This window comes from Manis pentadactyla, chromosome 10, assembly GCF_030020395.1.
Source record: "Manis pentadactyla isolate mManPen7 chromosome 10, mManPen7.hap1, whole genome shotgun sequence".
NCBI lineage: Eukaryota > Metazoa > Chordata > Mammalia > Pholidota > Manidae > Manis > Manis pentadactyla.
In genome coordinates, this window is record NC_080028.1 from 101,244,651 (window position 1) to 101,266,443 (window position 21,793).

Consider the following 21,793-nt stretch of genomic DNA (forward strand, 5'->3'; position numbering starts at 1 on the left):
GCTGGCCAAGGATACCCCATTTAATAACATGTACTGCACAGCTGCTTGGCAAGACCTGGCTCCTATCAGTGAGTTACAGAAACAAACAAAACTTGCAAAGAAAGTTTCATATTTCACAACACCAGAGTATTTCAAAACATCCTATTCATTCACTCCAAACTTGGCTCTGCTCAAGTCAAATCTGACTGTTGATAAACAGAAAGCTTCTCATAGGTTAGGCATTCCAGCCTTCCGCCACCGGCCAGAGGAGGCCCATGTTGTAGCCAGTCTGTTGGAAAAGAGGAAGGGTGGGCAGAGTGGGGTGAGCAGACCTCGCCAGAGCTGTTCCGGGGCCTCCACCTTGTGGCCTCCATGCCTGGGCCCGATGTGATGCTTAAGCCTGATGCTAACGCCTCTCAGCCAACAGACTGAAGCCAGTATTTATGATCTCCCCTTGAAATGGAGCTCCACACCCCACAGCACGATTCCACCGGCTCTCCCTTCAAGTATCTTCAGCACTAGACAAAAGCCAGGAAACCCAGCTGACTGGAGCCTGACTGTTGTCGCTGTGCTCAGCACAGTGGGAAGGAAGGTGCAGCGGCGTCCTGCCCCTGCACACACATCCACGTGCACCAGGCTTCCGGAGGCGCGCGTGAAACATTACGCTAACCTCGCTCTCTTTGGAGAAACGGAACTCAGAGTGAGACGGACGCTTTTAATTTTATGCTCTTCCTGTACAAGAAACCAGAAATCTGCGAGGCAAGAGAGAGAGAGGCCACTGACTGAGCACCCTGAGTTTTGAACTGCAGAACACATTGCCTCTTCAGAAAAAGATTTAAATCAAAACTTATGAGATGTGCCTTGTAAGAAATGGAACAAACGAAAAAGCTCCCCTACTTTGAGACACGAATGTAAGAGGATCTGGTTTATCTTTAAACCCTGGCCATGTCAGGGAGGGAGAGGAGGTAAAGGTGATGCTGTTTTTTCACAACAGAAAAACCACCTGGCACACTGCAGCATTTAGAACCCGAGGCCACAGCTCCTACGTGGTACCTATTGCCCCAAGGGCTGGGTCCTCACATTCTGCAGAAATTTCAGTTCCTCTGTCCTGTCCTGAAGGGCCAGGAGCCACACAGCCAGCGCTCCTCGGTAGGCAAAACAGACGGTGACTCACTGTAGCCTCCAGGACAGCAGCTCCCAGCCTTCCCGCTCAGGGAGCTGGCCTCCCCAGGGCTCTCCGCCATGGGTGGCTGCGTGCGCAGCACTGGCTCATGGCTTTTCTTTTGCTCTGGTTTCCCATTGCACAGTGCTCGCTCTGGGCAGGCAGGAGCTCTGAGCCTGATGTGCGCCCAGGGCCTAGCTCAGGGCCTGGCACATGCCACTGACAAAATAGTCACAGGAAAAGGAACATCTTCCCTACTTTAAGCTTACACAGGGTCTGTGAGAAGTTAGGAACTTTCTCTGTTGACTGCTTAAAAGTGTAAATAGCAGATAAATAGAGTGGGAAGAGGATTTTTTTTAAAGCCACAGCATTACTTGGATCGATTACCTGAACCAAAGTACAAATCTACATGTGAAGTTTGTCCAACAAAGGGCCAAGTAATGGGCTGGCCCCTTAGAAGTACTGACTTTATCCCCTTTCCTACCCTGACTGAAAAGTGAAATCCTGTTTGGAGTTCTGCAGAAGTCACAGAGCTATGAGCACAATTTAAAAATAAATGTGATCTCTTGTCAACTGGAAATAAACAGAACAGAGAGAAATGAGTCACCTCTGCCCAGTACTCCATCCACATCACCCCTGCTTTGTGTCAATAAATCTCACCCTGGCTGTTTGAGCAGTGTTTAATCATAAATGGATTGGAATGCACTCAGAAGCATAAACAGAACTAAGTATCACCTATCTAAGTAACAGGTTAGTAAGGTAAGAGGGGAGAAAACTGAGTTGTAAAGTGAGAAGCCAGATAACCATTTTCAAGGTTACAAGAATAAATCCAGAATTCACAGTGCAGTGGTTTGATTGTCTGCAATCAGTACTCTTTCCCAAGGATGCAAGGACCAGATGGCCCAGCTTCCTCTGAGAAACGCTGATTCCTTGAAGGTAAACAATCAAACTGAGATGACACATCACCTCCATCCCTTGTGATAGCCATTCTGTAAGGGGAAGGATGCAGGTGAGGACCCCGGGAAGCAGCAGACCCCACTTCATAGGTGAGGCCAGGGCCCAGCCCAGTTCAAAACCATGTGCAATCAACACCACGTGACGCAGACGCCAGCCAACAGCTCCCACCACTTCCCATGTTGAGTAGCCATGTTTCTGAGGCAGGGACCAAACGTCAGAGTGTGGTGTCCCAGTGATGGGAATGCCTGGTTCTGGGCTGCTGGGAAAGAACCCAAGGTGCCCGGTTGTCCCACCTCCCACCTCTGAGCTGGGGCCCAAGCCACACACATCTCTCCAAACATGCGCCTTGCTTCCTGGGGTCCCGGCCCCACTCCCAGCCGGGTTCATCTTAAACCTCATCTGACTTCTCCCCATGCCCAGCTGCGTCCCCGGCCTCAATCCTCTCTCCCGGAGGTCCCAGCACTTTGTTGCCTCTTACCGTTCACTTCCTAGTGACCCTGGCGTGTGAGCCCAGGCTGGCTCTGAAACCCAGAGCTGGGGGGCCTAGGCACTTTATCTCTCTAACCAGGCCCCTCCTAGTGAAGTGTGGCAGCGTCCTACCTACTGCCTGGGACTGCGGCAGTGACTAGAGGACATGGCCCACACACAGTCACCATCAGTGCGGTCATTCTCCTGCAGGTCTGCGTGGTTATGCTTTTTCTGGCAAAAGGCCTACCTCACCACAATCCATCTGCAGACTTCTGCTGACTCATGTTTCAGGAATGTGGGGCTAACTGCACCACTGCGTCTCCTCTAAAGCCTCTGAAGGTTCCCCGCTGGTTGTGGAATTAAGCATACCTTTCCACTCTCATCACTTGCCAAGATGTCTGAGGTCCACTGAGAGTGCCATGTTTTCCTTCACGCAAGGCACTTCCCTCTTCAATACCCAGATCGGCTGTCCCTTGCGATATGACTGCTAGCTGCTTGCCAGAATCCGCCCCTTCTGCTGGGGCACTCAGCCGAACACCGCCTTCCAGCATCCCATGTGGTCATGCTGCCCCAGACTAGCTCTCACCGTGGGACTGAGAGTGCTGGAATGCACACCATCTCTGGGCCACGGCTTTGCAGAAGAGGCTGTACCCACTCCCTGCTTCATCCCCTTCCATAGGCCAGGCACAACTGGTCATGCAACCTCCCCAGGAAGGAGCCCAGCCCCTGCAGCCGCTCGGGAGAAGCTGCTGTCATTTCATGGTTCAGCCACCACGCTTCACCAGTGTGCTTGCACTAGCCTCGCTGACAGGCACGTCACACGCCTCATGCAGGGGTACTCAGCCCGTATGCCTGCTCTACCGGCACTACCCTCACAGCCTCTCGTGGCTTTCGGTAGCACCTGCAGGCTGGCATTTCTTGAACTGAACTCGAATAAACTGTCTGAGGCATGGCATCTTGAAGAAACATCCTGTCTTAGCAGAAAAAACAGTGTTGCCAAAGGTCAGGCCCATGAGAGCCAGTCTCCGCTTCGCCTCCTGTAACTGATTCATCAAAATCAGGTTCTCTGCTAAAAAGTTCCCTGGAGCTCTTCCTTGCTCTGAAACTCTCGAAAGCTTATGAACTGTGAGCTGGCCTCCAGGCCCGCCAGACGCTAGCATGGTGCCTAACAAGCACTCCACAGGTAATACGGACGGACGTCCAGCTCTGTCAGAAGACATAGGCAGACCAGCAACAATCAGTAACAAGGGCAAACTGAGACCCTGAAACCAGAAGGACGCAGGACTTGGGCCTCTGTGCCCACATGCTGGAGGAAGGGGTCTGGCTGACCTGTTTCCATTAAAAGCATCCATGGCAGGTGCAGACCTGCTGGGCCAGGCCCCCCACCTGCTCTGAAGGCAACCCTCTCTCTGAAGCAGGGGAGGCATCTTGCTGTAGCAGAAACGGCAGTCAGACAACAGCATAAATTTCTCTGAGGTCCATGGTGATTTTTACTACCAGTATAACAACGTCCTCTGCATGAATTCCCAGCACACCACTCGCAACTCAAATGCCAACTAAAATCCGGATTGATGCCACTGTATCTAAAGCCAGTGTGTGTGGGTCTTAAGCATAGGCTGTCAAGTGTGCAGACCCCCAGGAAGGAGACGTGCTTCATCCAGTACTTTCCACAAGGCAGCCACTGTCTCAGAAAGGAGGCAGCACGTGCACTGTTAACAGATGAAGAGACTGAGGCTTGCAGGGGATAAGACACTCGTCCAAAGTTACCCGACAGTAAATGATGTCTTCTACTTAGCTCTGACCTTTCAACTCCTCAGATGAAAAAACAAAGCAACTGCATTTTGTTAAAAATAAAAACCATAACAATGGTGGCTGCATCTGCTTACCAGCATACAAGTCAATTTTAAAGTCACTCCCTTGGCCTGCTGCTCTGTCCCCACACTCCAGAGTGATCCTGATCCCACGTGGTGATGGCTCTGTGCAGGCGCTGGGCTGAGCCCTGCCCGCCAGGCTCAGCCACCCCTCTCCCGCTGAGGCAGCGGGACTCGCCACTGCACCCGCCAGACAGATGCCATTGGAGCAGAGAGGATGCCGGTCTGGCACTAGGTTCCTCAGTGTCAACCCTGTCATTACCACTGTGGAGTTTCACCACTTATTTCAAATCAGCAGCAGAATATGCAATTTGAAAATTTTTATCATGTGAATTAAACTTCGTTGTGTCAAAGTCCACAGTTTGACCAGTATTAAATTCTGAAACTTCACCCTTTTAATGCCTAACAGACCACACATGCCTGCCATGAGACCAACTATGCCGGCTGCTGGAGGGCAGTCAGCGCTCACAGACAGAAGCCAGAATTCACAGACAGGGTCCCCATGGGTGGGTAGGGTCCCCGTGGATGGACAGGGTCCCCGTGGGCGAACAGGGTGTCCATGGGTGGACAGGGTCACCATGGGTGAACAGGGTCCTTGTGGATGGATAGGGCCCCCATGGGTGGGTAGAGTCCTCGTGGTGGGCAGGGTCCCTGTGGGTGGATAGGGTCCCCGTGGATGGACAGGGTCCCCGTGGGTGGATAGGGTCCCAGTGGGTGGACAGGGTCCCTGTGGATGGGTAGGGCCCTCGTGGGTGAACAGGGTCCCCGTGGATGGGTAGGGCCCCCATGGGTTGGTAGGGTCCCCGTGGGTGGACAGGCTCCCCGTGGGTGGATAGGGTCCCCGTGGGTGGGTAGGGTCCCCATGGGTGGACAGGGTCTGTGATTTCGAACACGGGCTGAGTTGGCAGATAAGGCCAGAGCTCACCAGGCCACAGGTCAGCAGTGGCATCAACCACAGCCTGTCGAGAGATAGCTAGGCCATTATATGCATGTTCAGCCTCTAATTCACCAAGAAACAGTCACTAAGCGCTTGAGTGCCTGGCTCTGTAAGGCCCTAAGAATAAACAGTAAATGATAGCTTCTCCTAGAACCCCTTGCCTGCAGCCTAGTCAGGGAGGCAGATAAACACAGCAACGTAATGGATGCTGCCGAGGAGCCATGGTAAAGGGCCTCACCTGCGCCAGGCTACTGGGGCCCAGAAGGCTGAGCAGGGCTCCTCGGGAGGTGAGAGGTGGGGATGGCATTCGAGGCCATTGGCACACAGGACAGGCTTGAGTCCATCCGGGCTCTGGTCCTTTCAGGGCCAGCATTTCCCACGGGCCTCTTTTCCGTCAGCAGCATGTGGCCACCACATCTGTGTCCAAAGTCGGAAGGAGAAGGCAGAAGGGACAGGCGCCACCCCGCGCTGCCAGGACAGGGGCTGCCTGGCTTCAACACACAAATGCTTGGGAGAAACCTTTCTCAGATAACACAGAAGGTGAGGTTTGGGACAAACTCCTCTATTTGTAATAGAGGAGTTATTATAATTTAGTCACCTTTGTTCTCGTTCTGTTACATAAAATTCCAGACTGAACTGAGAAAATTACTTCAGATGATTTAGAGTCAAGTTTGATTTTAACCTATTCAACCGTCCGGGAGGGAGTGGTCTTTTCCAAGATCCACTCTGATCCGCCCTCAGGCTAATCTCCCCCAGATTAGCAGCCGCTGGTGAAATGGAGGCTGGATCAAGGCTCAGGAAGTACGTCCTGTCTCCTAATCACTGGCAATTAGAAGACATTTACAAAGCAAAGCCGACCCCTCTTAGAGACCTCCAGCCCTCCTGGGCAACACCCGAAACAAAACACAGCCGAGCAGCAGCGCCAAGAGGAATCTGAAAAGGCCTTTATTGCTTAAGACTCAGGCCTTCCAAGAGCGCATTCCTGAGGGTCCTGGAAAGCTGAGGCAGCGCCTGCGCACCTCCCCATCCTCCCAGCGAACCCCGCCGTCCACCGAGGGGCCTGTGCGGCGAGTCCGCCCTCCACACTGACACAGACTTGGGAGAATCGGTGACAAACTGAGCATCGACCGCCAGTGTACTCTCACACTGAACTGGGCCAGTGGGCACCCAGGGACACGAAGGCCGGAAAGACCAGCGAACAGCCTCCCCAGCTAACGGCCGGAGGACGGTGGAAGACACAATTTCGTGGACCGCTCTTAAAACCTGTCACTCGCCGTGGCAGAGTCCCGTGTCTCTGAATATATTTCAGTACAACGGAGAAGAAACGATCCATTTGGGGAAAGTGGGTCATAAAACAGATTAATAACCCTGAATAATCACGCAGGGAGAAGCCCGCCTTCAGCAGGTCGGGGTACACTAAACTAGCTTCATTGTGATGTAAATTGCATTCTCAATGCCACCAATTCATCCCTGACGGCCTATTCATCAACAGTTTTCTCTGAAATAAAAACGAAGCCAGACACTCTTTCGTACCCACCCTCCCAACACAGTCGCCCGTGTCCTGATTTCCAGGGACTCTCCCTTAGTGTCTGTGTAGTAACCTGTTCCCCCAGTGCTGTGCACCTGATAAAAAGGGACGCCAAGCAGGGCAGGCGAGAAGCGAAGAGGTCCTCTGTCCCTGAGGGCTGCCGCGGGGTCTGTGCCTGGGCTCCACAGCAGCTCTTCCCCGCCGGGACAAAGGCAGGAAACCCTCAGGTTGGGGCCTTCATTTTTTACACAGAAACCACGATGGAGTTCCTTTAACTCAGCTAAGATGTTTACTCATGAGGGTTTTTTTCACAAGCTGTTATCTGCTCTGTTTCAGTGAAATTATTTGTAGACTCTGCAAAAAACAACAAAAAAAACTACAAACAACACCCCCCCTCCCAAGGACAGCGGGAAGTCCCTGCAGACCCCTGCTCCAGAGGGGGCAGGGCACGGCTCCAGGCAGGGAAGGAGGGTTACCCTGAGCCCAGGGCCAAGCAGGACTGATGGTATTTACAGCAAAGGAAAACTGCCTCACCACACACTGCAAACAGGTCCCCCCGGGGATGAGCCTCGAACGAGGGGCACCACGATTCTTTCACATTCCCCACAGAAACAAGTCAGGAAGAACCAGGAATCACATTTTGCATTTTGGTCACCATTATCTGATCCAGTCGGTAGGAAACTGGCCTTGAGGATGAAGACGGGTGGAGAGGTTCCTTCCTGAGAAGCAAGAATCCATGAAGCCAGGGCCAGGACCCAGGCCAGCCCACCGGGCCCACCACTGTCCGCCAGCGGCTGGGGCTGGGTGAGCCCGCCTGCGCGTGCGGATCCGCTGCGGCCCCAGCCCTCTGCTTCAGTGCTCGGCTGTGGGGAGAGCAGCAGAACCCACCTCCTTGCTTGGGGAGGCAAGGTGATCCTGACCTTCTCTTTAAACAGACATTAGCATTAAAAAGGTGCTTTAAAATCCCTGGCTAATAATAACAGCAGTTATGAAACGGCAAACACACAGTTTCAGCCGAGCACCTGCTACGGCTTTTTGAAAGGAGACACACAAGGGAGGCACACTGAGCGGGGTCAGCAGCCATCTCTGTGGAGGGAGGCTTCTCATGGATTTTTCCTTCCCACGTTTCCAGTTTTTCCACATTTTCTACAGGCATGCACGGCATATTTAATACCAAAAAATTTGAAACAATAAAGCTTATATAGATGTGTAGCACAGAAACTAGACTGCACTTTTTGGGGCTTTCTTTTAAAAACTGGCTTCTCAAAAAAGAAATGACACTGAAAGAATTCTGTCTTTTAAGAAAATTAGAGAATGCAGGCTGATAAAAAAAAAACCTCCAAAATAAGCTTTAGAATTCAAAACTTTTAACTTTCTGCTAACTACCAGATTAGTAATCTGGAATCCTCTGGACAAAAGTAATTTCAGATAGAGCTCTCCAAAGAGATAATAATCATTTGTTCCTTTAAAGTTACTGACTTTAAAATTTTTACTATTTTTTTTTTTTTACAGTTATCTTGTTAAAAACACATCATGCCTCCCTGGCTTCACAGATGACAGTGAACAAAATGAAATTACGATTCTGAAAACGGCAAAAGATGAAGGCTCCAAGGGGTTATAATAAAATGTTGATATGATTATTGATTAGAAAACTACAATCACATGCATCAAACTCCCAGATGTCAGAATTGTGTTCAATCCTTTGAAGTTAAAGGTTTATCAGAAGGTAAGAATCTTGAAAAACTAATCATCCCCAACACAGACTGTAGTATATCTGGGGCTCCCTTTTGCAGGGGATGTACACACAGGATCACGGGACCAGACCGGAAGATGCTAAGCCACAGTTGCAAGGGCACGAAGGGACCAGGACCATCCGGACTCTGGGTCTCCAGAAAGGCTGGGACCTAAGTGGGTAGGGAGGCGTCTGGCGCAGCTGGGACTGTTCAAATGGTGATCAGCTAGGCCCTGAGGCCTCCTCCCACCTCGGCTCCGGGTCTGCAGAGGGGCAGACGGGGTCTCCTCCTCCAGTGCTGCTGGTACAGGTCGGTGGGGTCAGCTACACACTGGGCAGAGAAGGGGCCCAGACAAATCCTTACAGACCACAGCAGAAACGCCTCCACGCCTGGTCCCCACCCTCACGGACCTTCTAGAGTAACAGGGCAGGAAGCGGGGAGGGGAGGACACACAAACACATCATACAAAAAATGTGCAATTTTGAACTAGACTAAAACCTGAAGAAATGCAGAGCCCAGCTGGCCCTGAGGAAGCGGCAGTGGGGTGACCCAAGGAGGGACGGGGACGTTGCTCCTGGCTAGGGCAGCAGTGCTACGGTGCTGGGGTGGGAAAGACTGGAGGGAGGGCAGGAGGCTGTGAGGTCACGCTGCGGGGGTGGCCACGGGGTGGGGTGGGGTGGGGGGGAGCCGCGCACCCTCTGGTGGAGAACAAGCTCATACTGGCAGCAGCGTGAGAATGAGAGGCGTAAGGAACGAAAGGTGAGTCATCCACAGAGACAGTGGGTGGCGGGCACCAGGGGCTGGGGGTTGCAGGGACGGAGGGGCAGTGTGGGAGACAGACAGGCCTGGAGATGACGGAGGGGCTGCTGCACGGTAGTGTGAGAGAGCTGAAGGCTCCCGACCCAGACACTCAGAAGTGGCGGAGATAGTAACTGTTGTGTCCCTTTCTGCACGAGAGAAAGAAGGATTAGCTGGGAGGCTCTGTCAGTGGCTGGTGGGGGTGAGTGGCTCCTGGGCCTGGATGGCAGGGATGCAGCGAGAAGCAGGTGCCTCAGGAAGTGTGACAGCGGACAGAGTGGGGGGGGGGCCCTGGGCTGTGGGGAGTGGCAGGGCTCTCACCACACCCCTGCCAGTCCCTTCAGCAACACAGCTCACTCCTACCCTTGCTTAAAGCCACCCAGGGGGGCCCTGTCACAGGTCTTACTGGCACTTAGGAAACAAAACAAAAACAATCTACTTTAGAAGAATTCGGCTAGCTGGATTGATACAAGCTCATACACCAAAATAAGTAAATACTAGGGAAAATCTCACGCCAGCCCAGCCTGCAAACGGAGAGAAGCTGTCTCCATGAGGTCAGTCCTCAGGCTCTCTGGGCTCTCCTGCCCTCCCCAGGGCGCTGCATGAAGTGGGGCTCTAGGACCTGCCCTGGAGGGTGACCGAGTGCCTCTGGTGTTAGAGGAGAGCGCCCTGTGGGTGGGTGCGGTCAGCCTGGCAGAAGGCCTCGGGAGCACAGGGCAGGGTTTCTGCGCCCCAGCTGGCCAGGCAGGTGCCTTGGTGCAGAGCCCGCGGAGGCCCTGGGGACGGAGCTGTGGTGCTGGGGATAGCCTCCCAGACGCTCTCAGTCAGCTCCATCCTGCCTGCTGTCCCCTTGTCCTCAGCCTGTCCAAGTCATGCTCGGAAGGCCCGCAAGGGCCACCTTGGTGAGATCCCCACCCAGGCTGATGGCCCTTACATACCCTCCCTGAGGCCCAGTGACATCTGTCTCTCCTAGCACAGGGTGATGGGCGAGGACGGTCCCTGGCACACAGAGGCTCTCAGCAGCTAGAAAGACACCTGTGGGCTTTATTTGGAAATGGCAGGCCAGACCCCAGTGCCCCTGCTGAAGGGGCTCACCCTGCACCTCCAGGGTTGCACACACCTTCTCCACCCACAGCCTCAGGACCCTTCCTGCTGCTTCCCTGCATTTCACAGGCCAAGCAAATAGCAGAAAACACAGACGAGGATGTGAGCTAAAGACAATCAGCCACAAAAGCCCATCTTTTCTGGGTCATCCAGACGGCTCCACTGCAGTCTGAAACAGGCACGCCGTTTACCCAGAGCACTCGGCAGTCTTCTCGGTAATCTCGGCACAATGCTCACAGGGGTTCCACCCAAGCTCCCGGGGCAGACTCCAGCCTGTTCCATCGGTTGCCTCAGTAATTTATTCCCAGGTCATTTTGTTAACTGAGCGGTAGCCAATTTTCCAAATATATAGGTAGCTATTCTTACAAAAAACAACAATGCCCCCAAGTATATGCACGCATTTTCCCTACAGTGCTTGGTTTCTATATTCATAGTGACTGGCAAGGTCTGGCCTCAGAGGCTTACCTGAGATTATGGCCACAGTTCCCCTCCAAGGTGGAACCACAGTCACACAGGCTCTCTGAGGGGTCTTCAGGCTGCGATTCTATGCTCATTTAGCATTACACTACCTTGGCCTTTTGGAAGATGAGGTAAAATATTTCCAGAGTTCTGAAGGGACCTCCCGCCTTCCAAACAGCATTCTGAATATCATCGAGCCTGGGACTCCCCCAGATCATGCAGCTTTATTTTAAAGCTTTTAGTTTTGCTCCACAGTATGGGACAATTCTTGAAGATGTTCTGTCCCCAACCCAGGTAAATAAAATGCACCCAAGCCTCGTGGGCTCCTTAAATTCTATGCACATTTTCTGCCCTCCTGCACCACGAGGTTGGGCAATGCAGGAAGGATCAGTGTACGGACAGGAGTCCGGGCCCTGCCTGGGCTGGAGACACTGCCCCAAGAGGTGGCCCCTGGGGGTTCCAGGGCATCACCCTTTCCCCACAGCCGCGGAGCCAGCCCATCCCCCAGCCCTACTGACTTAGGTCCTGAACAACCTCAGGCCTATTGACGTCTTGCCACAGCCATGGCCACGGCCATGACAAGAACTCTGGTCCCTTTGCCAAAGCGTGGTCTCCACAGTCCAACCCGTGGGGTGGCCCTGGTGGCCACACTGCTCCTCTCCTTCTAACCTTCCTAGGGGACCCTGAGGCTATACCCTCAATTCCTGGCTTCCTTGGGCAGAGCCCATCCCCTTGCCCCCGAGGCACCATGCTGTTGTCCCACTGCTGGGAAGTCTCTGTCCCTGATGTTCCCAGGCACCCCTACTGCCTGTAACTTGGATCTTAAGTCATCCACAACAGCCCTGCTGCCCCCTGGACTCTCCTCACTGTGCTCTGCACTTCCGCCATACTGCGCCTGCTCTCTGCACACCTGCTGTCTCTTCCTGCTTCCTGGGAGCAAACAGGCATCCTCCCTGCCCCCAGCTTCTGCGTCTCCAGCTCCCAGAGCACCTACTGAGTGCCCGCTTGCCAGTGACACTGGAATCAAAGGCCTCAGTAACCAACTGTATGTCGGGAGTGTGGCAGGGGGCATCGGAGTGGGCTTTCCATTTGGTTCCAGGATGGAGACACTGGGGGCCACCAAGTATAGCCTGCAGCTCAGGAGAAGTGGCTGGAGACAAGCCATGGGACACAGTAAGGAGCCCAGACCCGACCAGGCCCGGCCCAGTGGGGGTGGGGCAGGCAGCCAGGCTCAACCTGGGACCCAGAGGGTCTCCTGGGCACAGAAAGGAGGCCCCTCTGGTCAGAACCAGGAGCACAGGGAAGGTGGCAAAAGGGCTGCAGAGTGAAGGCCAGGGTCCAGCGTGAGGCTACGAGGACATTGGTAAAGTTACCTGTGTGCAACAGCCTCACCGTGAAGCAATCTTCCAGAGAAGTGAAAGATACACACAGTATATAATAAAAATTGCATGACACCATTTATGTAAACTGCCCCTAAACTTCTCTGTGCATATGGAAAGTAAGAGGAACAACAGACTTAAATCCTCAGGGTCACTGCCCCTGGAGAAGGGAAATGGTGGGAAGGGGAACATAGGAGGCACCTGATGCCATCTGCAATGTGCTGTTCCTTTTATTTAAGAAAAGGCTTCAAAAAATATGAGAAAACGTGAACCAGTGTCAATTCTTTATGGGTGTGCAAGTATGTGGTAAGTTAGCCCCTGTTCATGTCTGTATTTTTAAATGCCTTGAAATACATAAGCATTATTTCATCAGTTCTGGGCTTCCATCTGCAGTTTATTGTTTTCCTTTGCAAACTGCCCTGTGCCCCCAGCGTGTGGTGGCTGAAGGGCTGTAGCAACGATCTGGCCACTCTGAGGCTCCACATCAAAGCCTCTGCCCTGCTTCTCCCTCAGGGTCCTGCCCAGCTGGGGACAGTCTCTGCAGCCTATGAAGGTTGTTCATAGTGAAACCCAAGTTTGCCTTTTCAAATCCCCTGCACTTTGAATTCCTTTCCTCTGAACAAGCAGCTCAGAGAAACATAATTTTGCTCCGACCTCAGGAGCTGGGAGGGATCTTGGCAATGCCACGTGCCATTCTCCGCCCTCATGAGAATGCCGCCCTCTGTGACACATGTCAGTGATGGGCACCTCTGCTAGAAGACGGGGGGTCTTCTCCACTGTGATCAGCTTGAGGCGCTGAGCCAGGTTCCCACCAGTGGGAGAGATCTCACTTCTGACACCAGACACCTCCAAGAGCACACAGTCCCTCCCCTCCCTGTTCATAATGACAGTAGGTGCTGACAATGATGTGCATGTGTGGCAAGAGTCTGTGTGCCAGGCACTGGGGTGAGTACTTTTAACACACCACTCTTAGCCCCATAATTACCCAGCTATAATTTTACAGATGAGGGGACGGCTGCTCGAGGTTAGGTCACTTGCCCAAGGGCATCCAGCTGGAAGGTGAAGAAGCCAGACCTTTTAAAAGCTGAGCCACTGTAACCTCTGATCACATTCCCCAGCCAGATGGCTTTTCCATTCAGATCTCTCTCATGTGCTTACCCATGTTGCCAACAATTTATGAAGTGCCAACTAAGTGCTGAGCATACTGGTAGGTACTGAGACTACAAGAGTGAACAAGAAAAGCACAGTCCAGCTCCCACCACACTCAGAGGGTGTCAGATAAACAGAACCCCAAACCACTCCAGTATCCACAGGACAGCAGAGCAGGAGCCTTGGGGCACTGTGGGCACGGCCCACGGACCTCCTCCCAGTGGGGCACCGCCAAGGCCAACTTGAGAAAGCAGCCAAAGGACGGTGTTCTGAAAGGCCCCGTAAGCATTCCTCATCAGGCCAGAAATGAGAACAGAGCCCATCATGATGGCATTTATTCAGCACTACTTGGGAGTTCCAGCCAATCCAACAAGATGACAAAAGGAAACGAGACATGAAATAGTGGAAGAAAGAGACAAAATAATCATTGTTTGCAGAGGAACAGTGTGACCTAGGAGGCGCATGCAAACGGTGAGGTCAACTGCTGCCAGAAATGCTAAACGTGACTAGACACAAAGTTGATACTTCACCCCAGCACTCCATCTCCAAACCCACTAATTACAGAAAGGAAAACAGTAACTATCTGGTGGAGAAGCCTGAAGACACCTGATCCAGGGACACACCTCAGCACCACTGAGGACACCGCATGGCTGAGTGACACCGAGAGGCATGCACACCCCCTTGCCAGCATTTTAGCCGAAGTTGCTTAACCTGAATCTAATCAGGATTTTGTCTAATCAGATAAACCTAAACTGAGACAGCCAATAAAATCACTGCTGTTTCCTTTAAAAATATCAAGGTCAACACAGACGAAGAAAGGTTGAGGGGCTGTCCCAGGGTAAGGACCCCAGAGATGGGAGCTGAGTGCAAGGCTCTGTCCTGCTCCTGAGCCTGGACTCTGACGACACTACTGGGACACCTGGTGAAACCAGCCCACCAGCTGGGACTAGCTGACTGCATGGCAGCGACATGAACCTCCCCAAATACAACAACGAGGCTGTGGGGTGGGAACACGCTTATTCTTAGGACACATGTATTGTGGTATTAAAGAGAAAAGGGATATGAGAATCTTATGGCCCCCCCACCCCCTCAGATGCCACATATCCATGTAGAGAAACCACTAAGGAAGATGCCTCAGAATGTGAGAAATTGGTGAGTTTGGGCAGAGGGTGTATGAGAGTTAGTTGTTTGGTCTTGCAACTCTTTTGGAGGCTTTTTCAAAATGGTAAAGTTCTAAAAATAAATCATCATTATAAAGCCTATAAGAAAAAAGTAAGAGAAATGAAAACACACACAGCCCACCTTTGCTACATGTACATACTAACACTCTTTAGAAAATAAGAAATGAAAAAAGAGCTCCTTCGTATTAACCATCTGCAAAACAAATATATGAAACACCCAGGATTAAACGTTTCTTATTAAGTAACACAGAGTCTCTGCAAAAGAAAAACAGTAACACAAAGGTACTGATTAAGTTCAGTAAAATATGCCGGTGTGGAAGAAAGCGTATGATCTAGAGCAGAGGTGCGCACACTGTTTCCGTAAAGGGCCAGACAGTAAGGCTTTCCAGCCACATGGGCTCTTTCTCAACTAAGTCTCAGGCAGCATGTAAACAAATGGATGTGGCTGTGTTCCAAAAAAACTTTATTTATAAACACAAGGGCCTGGAGAATTTGGGCCACAGGCTGTAGCTTGCAGCCCCAATCTAAATGTGGCCAAGGCCAGCTAGCCCTTCACAGCGTTTCTTCTTCCTTCTGGTAAGTGGTCCTCCCGTGCGGCAGCCTGCCCCGAGCTTTGGTCATTGGCACAGGAGCAGAGGGGACCTGCCCCTCCTGAGCCTGGCCCATCAACGCTGTCCCATAGGACCCTTTGGCAGGCCTGATGCAGGTAGCCTGGAGGGCCGAGCTAACAATGGTGGGGTCACTGGAGGGGACCAGCCTGGGTCCCTGATTCACCACTTGAAGGAGGGGTTTTCTGCCAAAAATTAGAAACACCTACTTTAGACTTTCCATGAGGAAGATTTTGGAATTTATCTATTTCAACAGTCAGCAGGCTACAGAATATGATGCATATAAATACATATTCATTTAGTAGACATTTAGTATCTTCCGAGTGCCAAGCACTGTGCAAACTGCTCAGCCCCACCTCATGGAAACTGAGGGGATGGAAGCTAATCAACACACACACAATGACCCACAACACCGACAGGCACCACCTGGTACGAAGTGGTGCCTGTGCACATAGCAGACATGCACAGCATGCATGCATTTGTTAATAGGGGAGTTTTACACTTTGCAGGGGTAGACCAAAATATTAACACAAAGGGGGTAGGTCAGCATGTAATTCATTGATAAGTGTGCACAGTAAACCCCAGGCGAGAAAGGGCCACGGGGGTATTTTTAAAGCTTCCCCCACCAGCAAACCTTCCTCCTCTCTCTGTGACACCCAGGACAGCCTCTCGGATACCCTTGCTTTCCACTCTGGCAGCAGCAACGAGGGTGGTAAAGGGGATTTGGAAGCCCTCCACTCTAACTTGTCTGCAGGCCAGGGTGGTAGAAATGGAGGGGAATCAGCAGCCTATTCTGCAACAAGATGTTTCAAGAAGAATCTTTAAGGCAGGGTGGCACTGGCAAGCTCTCACCCAGACCGGTAACTGCAGACAACCATATTCAGTGGGCCTGCCCGAGCCCCGCAGCCTAGGCCAGCCCTGCCCCGTCCTTTTCACCTCGAAGCATACCGCAGAAAATAACATCATGCCTCAGAGGTGAATTGGGGGGGGGGGGGGGGGGGCGAGGCTGTGGCCACACTCAGGAGCCTGGTTTCCCAAAGACCTGCAACCTCTTCAAGGACACCAGCAGTTCATTTTAACTAAAAATGGAAAACTAAACACAATAAAAAATTCAGCTCTTCAGTCTCTGGCCACATTTCAAATACTCAGCAGCCACACGCTGTCCATGCTGGAGGGCACAGACAACATTTCTGTCACTGCAGTAAGTCCCACATGCCCTGTTGGCTGACCCAAGGTTAGCAGGCCCAGAAAATGTGTTCACACCTCAATTTGCAGAGAAAAACATAACTGCTAAGAAAGCTGAATATTCAGTAGAGTCTTCTTGCAGGCTCGGAGCCAAATTAGGGCTATAAAACGGCGCCTGGTTAATATGGAATACAATCACAGGGAGGTGGGTAGTCTTCAGCGAGGGATATTTTCCCCAAGCCGTGATGAGTCACTGTTCCCAGCTTCAGGAACATACCTGCCAAACAGACCGGATGTTCAGTCCCCAGGGGTGGAGGGAGAGGAACCATCTTCCTTTTCACAGAACTTCATGGCCCCCAGTCTGGTTCTCATCTGATTGCAATTTAGCATCCTGTCAAAATCAGCTCTGAGGAGTTACTAGGTCGACAAACTATTTTTCATGGACTATATTTTTTATCACAGCTTCCTGGTAGCATATAGGATGTTCCTTAATTGAATTTCATCAGTGAACTGTACCTGAGTCACATGACAGGAGGGAGTACTTCTGGGAAGGTTTGCAGGGGGCGGCTGGCCCCATGAACTGCGTGTGTGTTTGTCTGAGTTTGAATAACACAACGGCTCCTGAGCACCAGGCATGAGCCGGCCTCTAGCCGACATCCTCCTGCAGCTCACTGCCTGGGCGAACACCACGGACACTCCACGTCAACAGCCAGCACAACCTACCTGACATAAAATCAGGCACAAAATTCCAACCATTAGCTACAAAATTATTTTTTGAATCCTGTACGTTCCCCCTAAAGCCAGAGTATCTGGGAAAGAGAGTAATTCGGGCCTGAGGTAAGGGAAGGGAGGTGTGCAGGTACACCTGCCCTTCCAACTGTCCTGGAAGAACAGTACCTTTTGTTTTGGGGATGTAATCACAAAAAAGGAAGCCTTTTCAGAATAGGCAGGTTCAGGTTTATCCTCTGTGTAACACTGATTTGCAGGAGGAGGGAAGAAATTTGCTGAGGAAAATGCCAGGCTGAGGAAGACAGAATGAATATTTATTAAAGGGGCACAGGGTTTCAGAAATGTGCTTAGGAAGGTTTCATGGAAAATCCTGAGCCGGGACTATTTCCATAGCAACGTACTTGGTCCCTGACATCCCTTGCAGACTCACCTGGTCCTAGGTGCAGCCCCTTCCCCGTGGCCCCCCAAAGCTGCCCCTGCCTCCTGGCTCCACCCTGAGGCTGATGGTAAAGAGCAGGGCTGACACCCAGGAACTAGCCAGGAAGAAGGAAAAGGCCCCTGGTGCCCTGCCTGGTGAGGGGAAAATAACAAGTGGGTGACAAGATGGATAATTCTATCTGAAACAATCAAGAGTTGACTGTACATACAGAAAAATACTAAATTTAAGTCAAGTTACATCACAGATGCAAGTAAAGCAATGACTAAAGTTACATAATTTTTTAATTAGACAAAAATACACTGTATCACTCAACACTTAGAGCAATTTAAAAATTAAACTATCAAAAAGCCTGTTTCTTTCAAAGATTTCTATTTTCAAAAACATGATTTGTTGGGTTCAAGGGGATTAAATTTAACCAACTAAACATAAAAGAATATACTTTCTGTATAGTAAGTTCTTTGTATAATGAAACACACTGACATCATGTGGTGTGCACAATTCAATCAGCATTTTTCCCAATGACAAATGCAGGAGGTTACACAATCGTGCATGGGTAAAAAGACCTTCTCAAAACGCAAGATACAGAAATGGAATTAGACGTAATAGTACACGAAGTCCACTGATGAAAACTCAGATTCCATAATGCAATTAGCCTTTCAGAAACTACCACCTGCCCAGTTTCAGTGAGGTATCAAACATCCTAGATGGTCTGAAAGGCTGCTAAAACACCCCTCTTTTTTCCAGCTACATGTATGTATGAGAACGGATTTTTTGTACACTTAACCAAAATGACCCATCAAGGCAGACTGAAGGCAGAAGCAGCTATGAAAATCCAGCTGTCATTAACTAAGCCAGACATTAAACACTTTTAGAAGAAAGAAAGCCCAGGAAATCTTTTTTTTTTTCATAAAAACTACTTCTGAAATAGGTTTATTATTGCTATTTTTGAATAGATTAACATATACATATATTTTAATTTCTCAGTTCTACTTTCTCATATGGTAAGTGTAGCAGACAAATCCCAGATAAATAAAAGCTCTGTGGGGTCCCCAATAATATGTGAGGGTGTAAAAAGGCCCCTGTACCAACACCTTGAGACCTGACAGAATAAGGTACAGGATGCCCAGAGGCATCTCTGCCCAAAGGGAACTGTGTCCCTTGAAACTCAGGGTGGCAGGTTAGGGTAAGACGTCTAGAATCGCAGGGACCTCCGCTAAGGGGCTGGGCCTGGCCCTGTGAGCACCCGGCAGCAGCTGAGGTTTCCAGCAGGGTGGCGGCGTGGTCAGAGCTCAGCTCCTGCACACATGTGCCAGGAAGGAGAGCCCTCTGAGGACATAAAGGGAAGATCAGTTCATTCCATGCTTAGCATGGTTAAACATGTTCCAGAGGCAAAACAGTTCTTTCTTAATCAAATCATGTATAAACCATGCATCTCTGCCTGCGTGTCTACTGAAAGTTATTCTTAGGAGAGAGAGGCCACACATTTCAAGCAGCTCAGGATCCAATGCTGGAACTGTTGTGCGTCAGTAAAGTCAAACCTGCCGGACCTCATTTTCACAACATCCAAGGAGCCCATGCAGCCGGTGTTCTGGAAGCGAGTCAAGTGAGGCCTGAAGGGGCACAGTCCGGGGGCCAGTCACCATCAGGCAGCCGGGATGCTGCCAAGTGGCCAGCTCAGACTCCTGGTCTGCCCCTGGCAGGCCTCTTTGGCTTCTCTTTTCCACAAAATACGCTCACGTGCAGATTCCATCTCTCTTTTTAATCAACCAGCACCATTTTACCAGAAAACTAGAAACTCATGAAAAGTAATAGCAGCCATGAAAATTAACTACAAAATCTCCTAAAAAGTCACAATGCAAGGGCTTATTTCCAGGAAATCAAAGTAAAAGCATTTTATATAATCCTCCCATGTTAATATGAAATGCTTTAAATGTGGGGTAATTATGGAAATGAGGCACTGCTGTAATTTGAGTTGTCATTAACTTAGCAAGTTTATCCCCTGACATTCACGATGCAAAACAGCAAATAGTAAATTACTGTATCTCCAAATCAAATGCTCTCACTGCTTTTCAGCACATCATTTTAAACGTAACTGTCTTTTTCAGAATTATTAACTATGAAAAGCATGAAAACTCTGTTTAATACCCCTCACGCACCTACCAATCCTGCTCCTTCAGCAGTGACAAAGGCATTCATAAATTTATTATAAATTCAACACATACAACATGATAAATAACATCCTCACAGACTGGCTTTTAAAATGCTATATACATTTTTTTCGTGCTGGTGACAAGCCCAAAAAAATCACTGTGAACTAAATACTAGAAAGTAGCACATGTTTTTATTAACATGGATTCAATGTACTAGCTCCCAATCTCCTCCACTCCCATAAACCTCTTAAAAGTAAGTTTATAACACGATGACAGTCTAACTTGGAAAAAACATGTGATACAAAGTAACCGCCAGCTAAGAAGAACACCAGGATAAAGCACTCAGTTAGAGAAAATGCTACATTTCCTATTCTGACCACACTCTCCAGATACCATATAACTGACTCTAAAGGCTCTCCTCCCAACCTCCCAGCTTCACTAAGGAGCTTCACTTTAAAAACATTTCTTCAGTCTCCAGATTCAAACATTTCTTCCTTCAGAAGAGCGTTCAGCTAAACCTCTTCCTCCCAGTTCCAGGGCCACCTCATCCAGGTCTCCATGAGTCAGATTCAAGTGACTTTGTCTCCCACGTAGTTCCGAGGCCCTTCCAGCTCTGCACACATGAGCACATGTCACAGTGCACCCCCCTCCCCACGTGGGGACAGAGCCACCTGAACCTCTGTCGTTACATCTTCCAGTTCCAGCCACTGGAAATGAACGGAGGGACTCGCTCTCTTGTCCAAGTGCAAACCCGCTCAGCACCTACACCCACTCCTGGACAAGCCCCCATGGTGGGGGTGTCAGGCCACATAAGGGCCCCACAGCTCCTGCTGGACTGGGGAGGCACAGAGATGGGGACAAAAGGAACACAGCACTGCTTCCTGGGATGTCATGTCGCTAGGCTTAGCAAACACGGGCTGTCTTCATTACGGCTGCACTAGGGCCTTCTCCAATTAATTTAAAAACAATTTCAGTCTGGTAACTACTTATGTGATGGCTAGTAACTAATTTGATATTCTCCAAGTGACCAGTTGGAACAGCAAGGAGACGCTACATTCTGTATGTTTTCATGGATCCTAAAGCAATTATTTAACTATTATTGGGAGCTAGTACATTGAATCCATGTTAATTATTGCTTTCTTTGATGGTTACAGTTAACTACTTTTCACCAGGGTCCACAAGCTGAAGCCTCGTCCTGCAGAGGGCACAGCGCATCGGCAGCAGTGCAGCCCCGTGGGTCCCCCAGCAGCCAAGGTGAACCACAGAGCACGGACGGTGATAAAGCCGGGGCTTCAGCAGTGGCCGCCAAAGCTGCTAAGGGTGATGGACAACACCACCGCTTCCTGACAGATGCGTGCACTGCTGCCTGCGAGGCAGTTCTGGCACAAAACATCAAACCTGAACCTGATGAAATCTCTGGGTCCAACAACCAGCTCACAGGAATGACAGGGGAGAGGATGTAAGGACACGTGGGCGCCTGCTCCATAAAGCAGACGGGGAGAGACCACACAGGACATGTGGACATTTCCTCAGCAGGACAAGCGGGAGACGGAGCCTGTGGCCCAAGGCGTGGAGCACGGGGAGCGGGGGCATGCCACCGTGTCTGAACCAAACAAATCCACTGTCAGAGAAAAGAAAATTCAGGAGGCAGCAAGGGAAATCCAAACGCTGGATGTTTGATGATAGTGAGAAGTTGTTATTAATTTTAAAGGTTTGATAATGACATTGTGGTTAGGTTTTTTTTAAAAAAGAACCTTTATCTTTTATTGAAGTATTTACAGACAGAATAACCTGTCATTTGTGATTTGCTTCCAAATAACTGGGGGTGAGTGGGATGAAGATAAGACGAGTGTGGCCCATAACATGGTAATTGCTGAAGCAATAGAAGTGCACTGCTCTATTTTTATGTTTGAAATTTTCTGTAGTAAAAAGTGCTGGTGTTTAGAAAGAGCCATGCTCACTGCAGAGAAGTTGGAA

General features: G+C 50.4%; 1 protein-coding gene across 2 annotated transcripts in view; it reads right to left on the reverse strand.

Annotated features, from left to right (window-relative positions):
- Positions 1-21,793, reverse strand: part of FOXK1 (forkhead box K1) — a 67,919-nt gene that overhangs the window by 42,426 nt on the left and 3,700 nt on the right. The window contains exon 1 of one of the 2 annotated variants that reach the window (XM_057487432.1): positions 2,936-3,132. The exons of the other annotated variant lie outside the window; for it this stretch is intronic. Coding sequence (XP_057343415.1) covers positions 2,936-3,117 — 182 coding nt within the window. The 5' untranslated portion in view covers positions 3,118-3,132. Of the gene's footprint in view, positions 1-2,935; positions 3,133-21,793 lie in introns of those variants that run through there. 2 annotated transcript variants of the gene reach the window in all.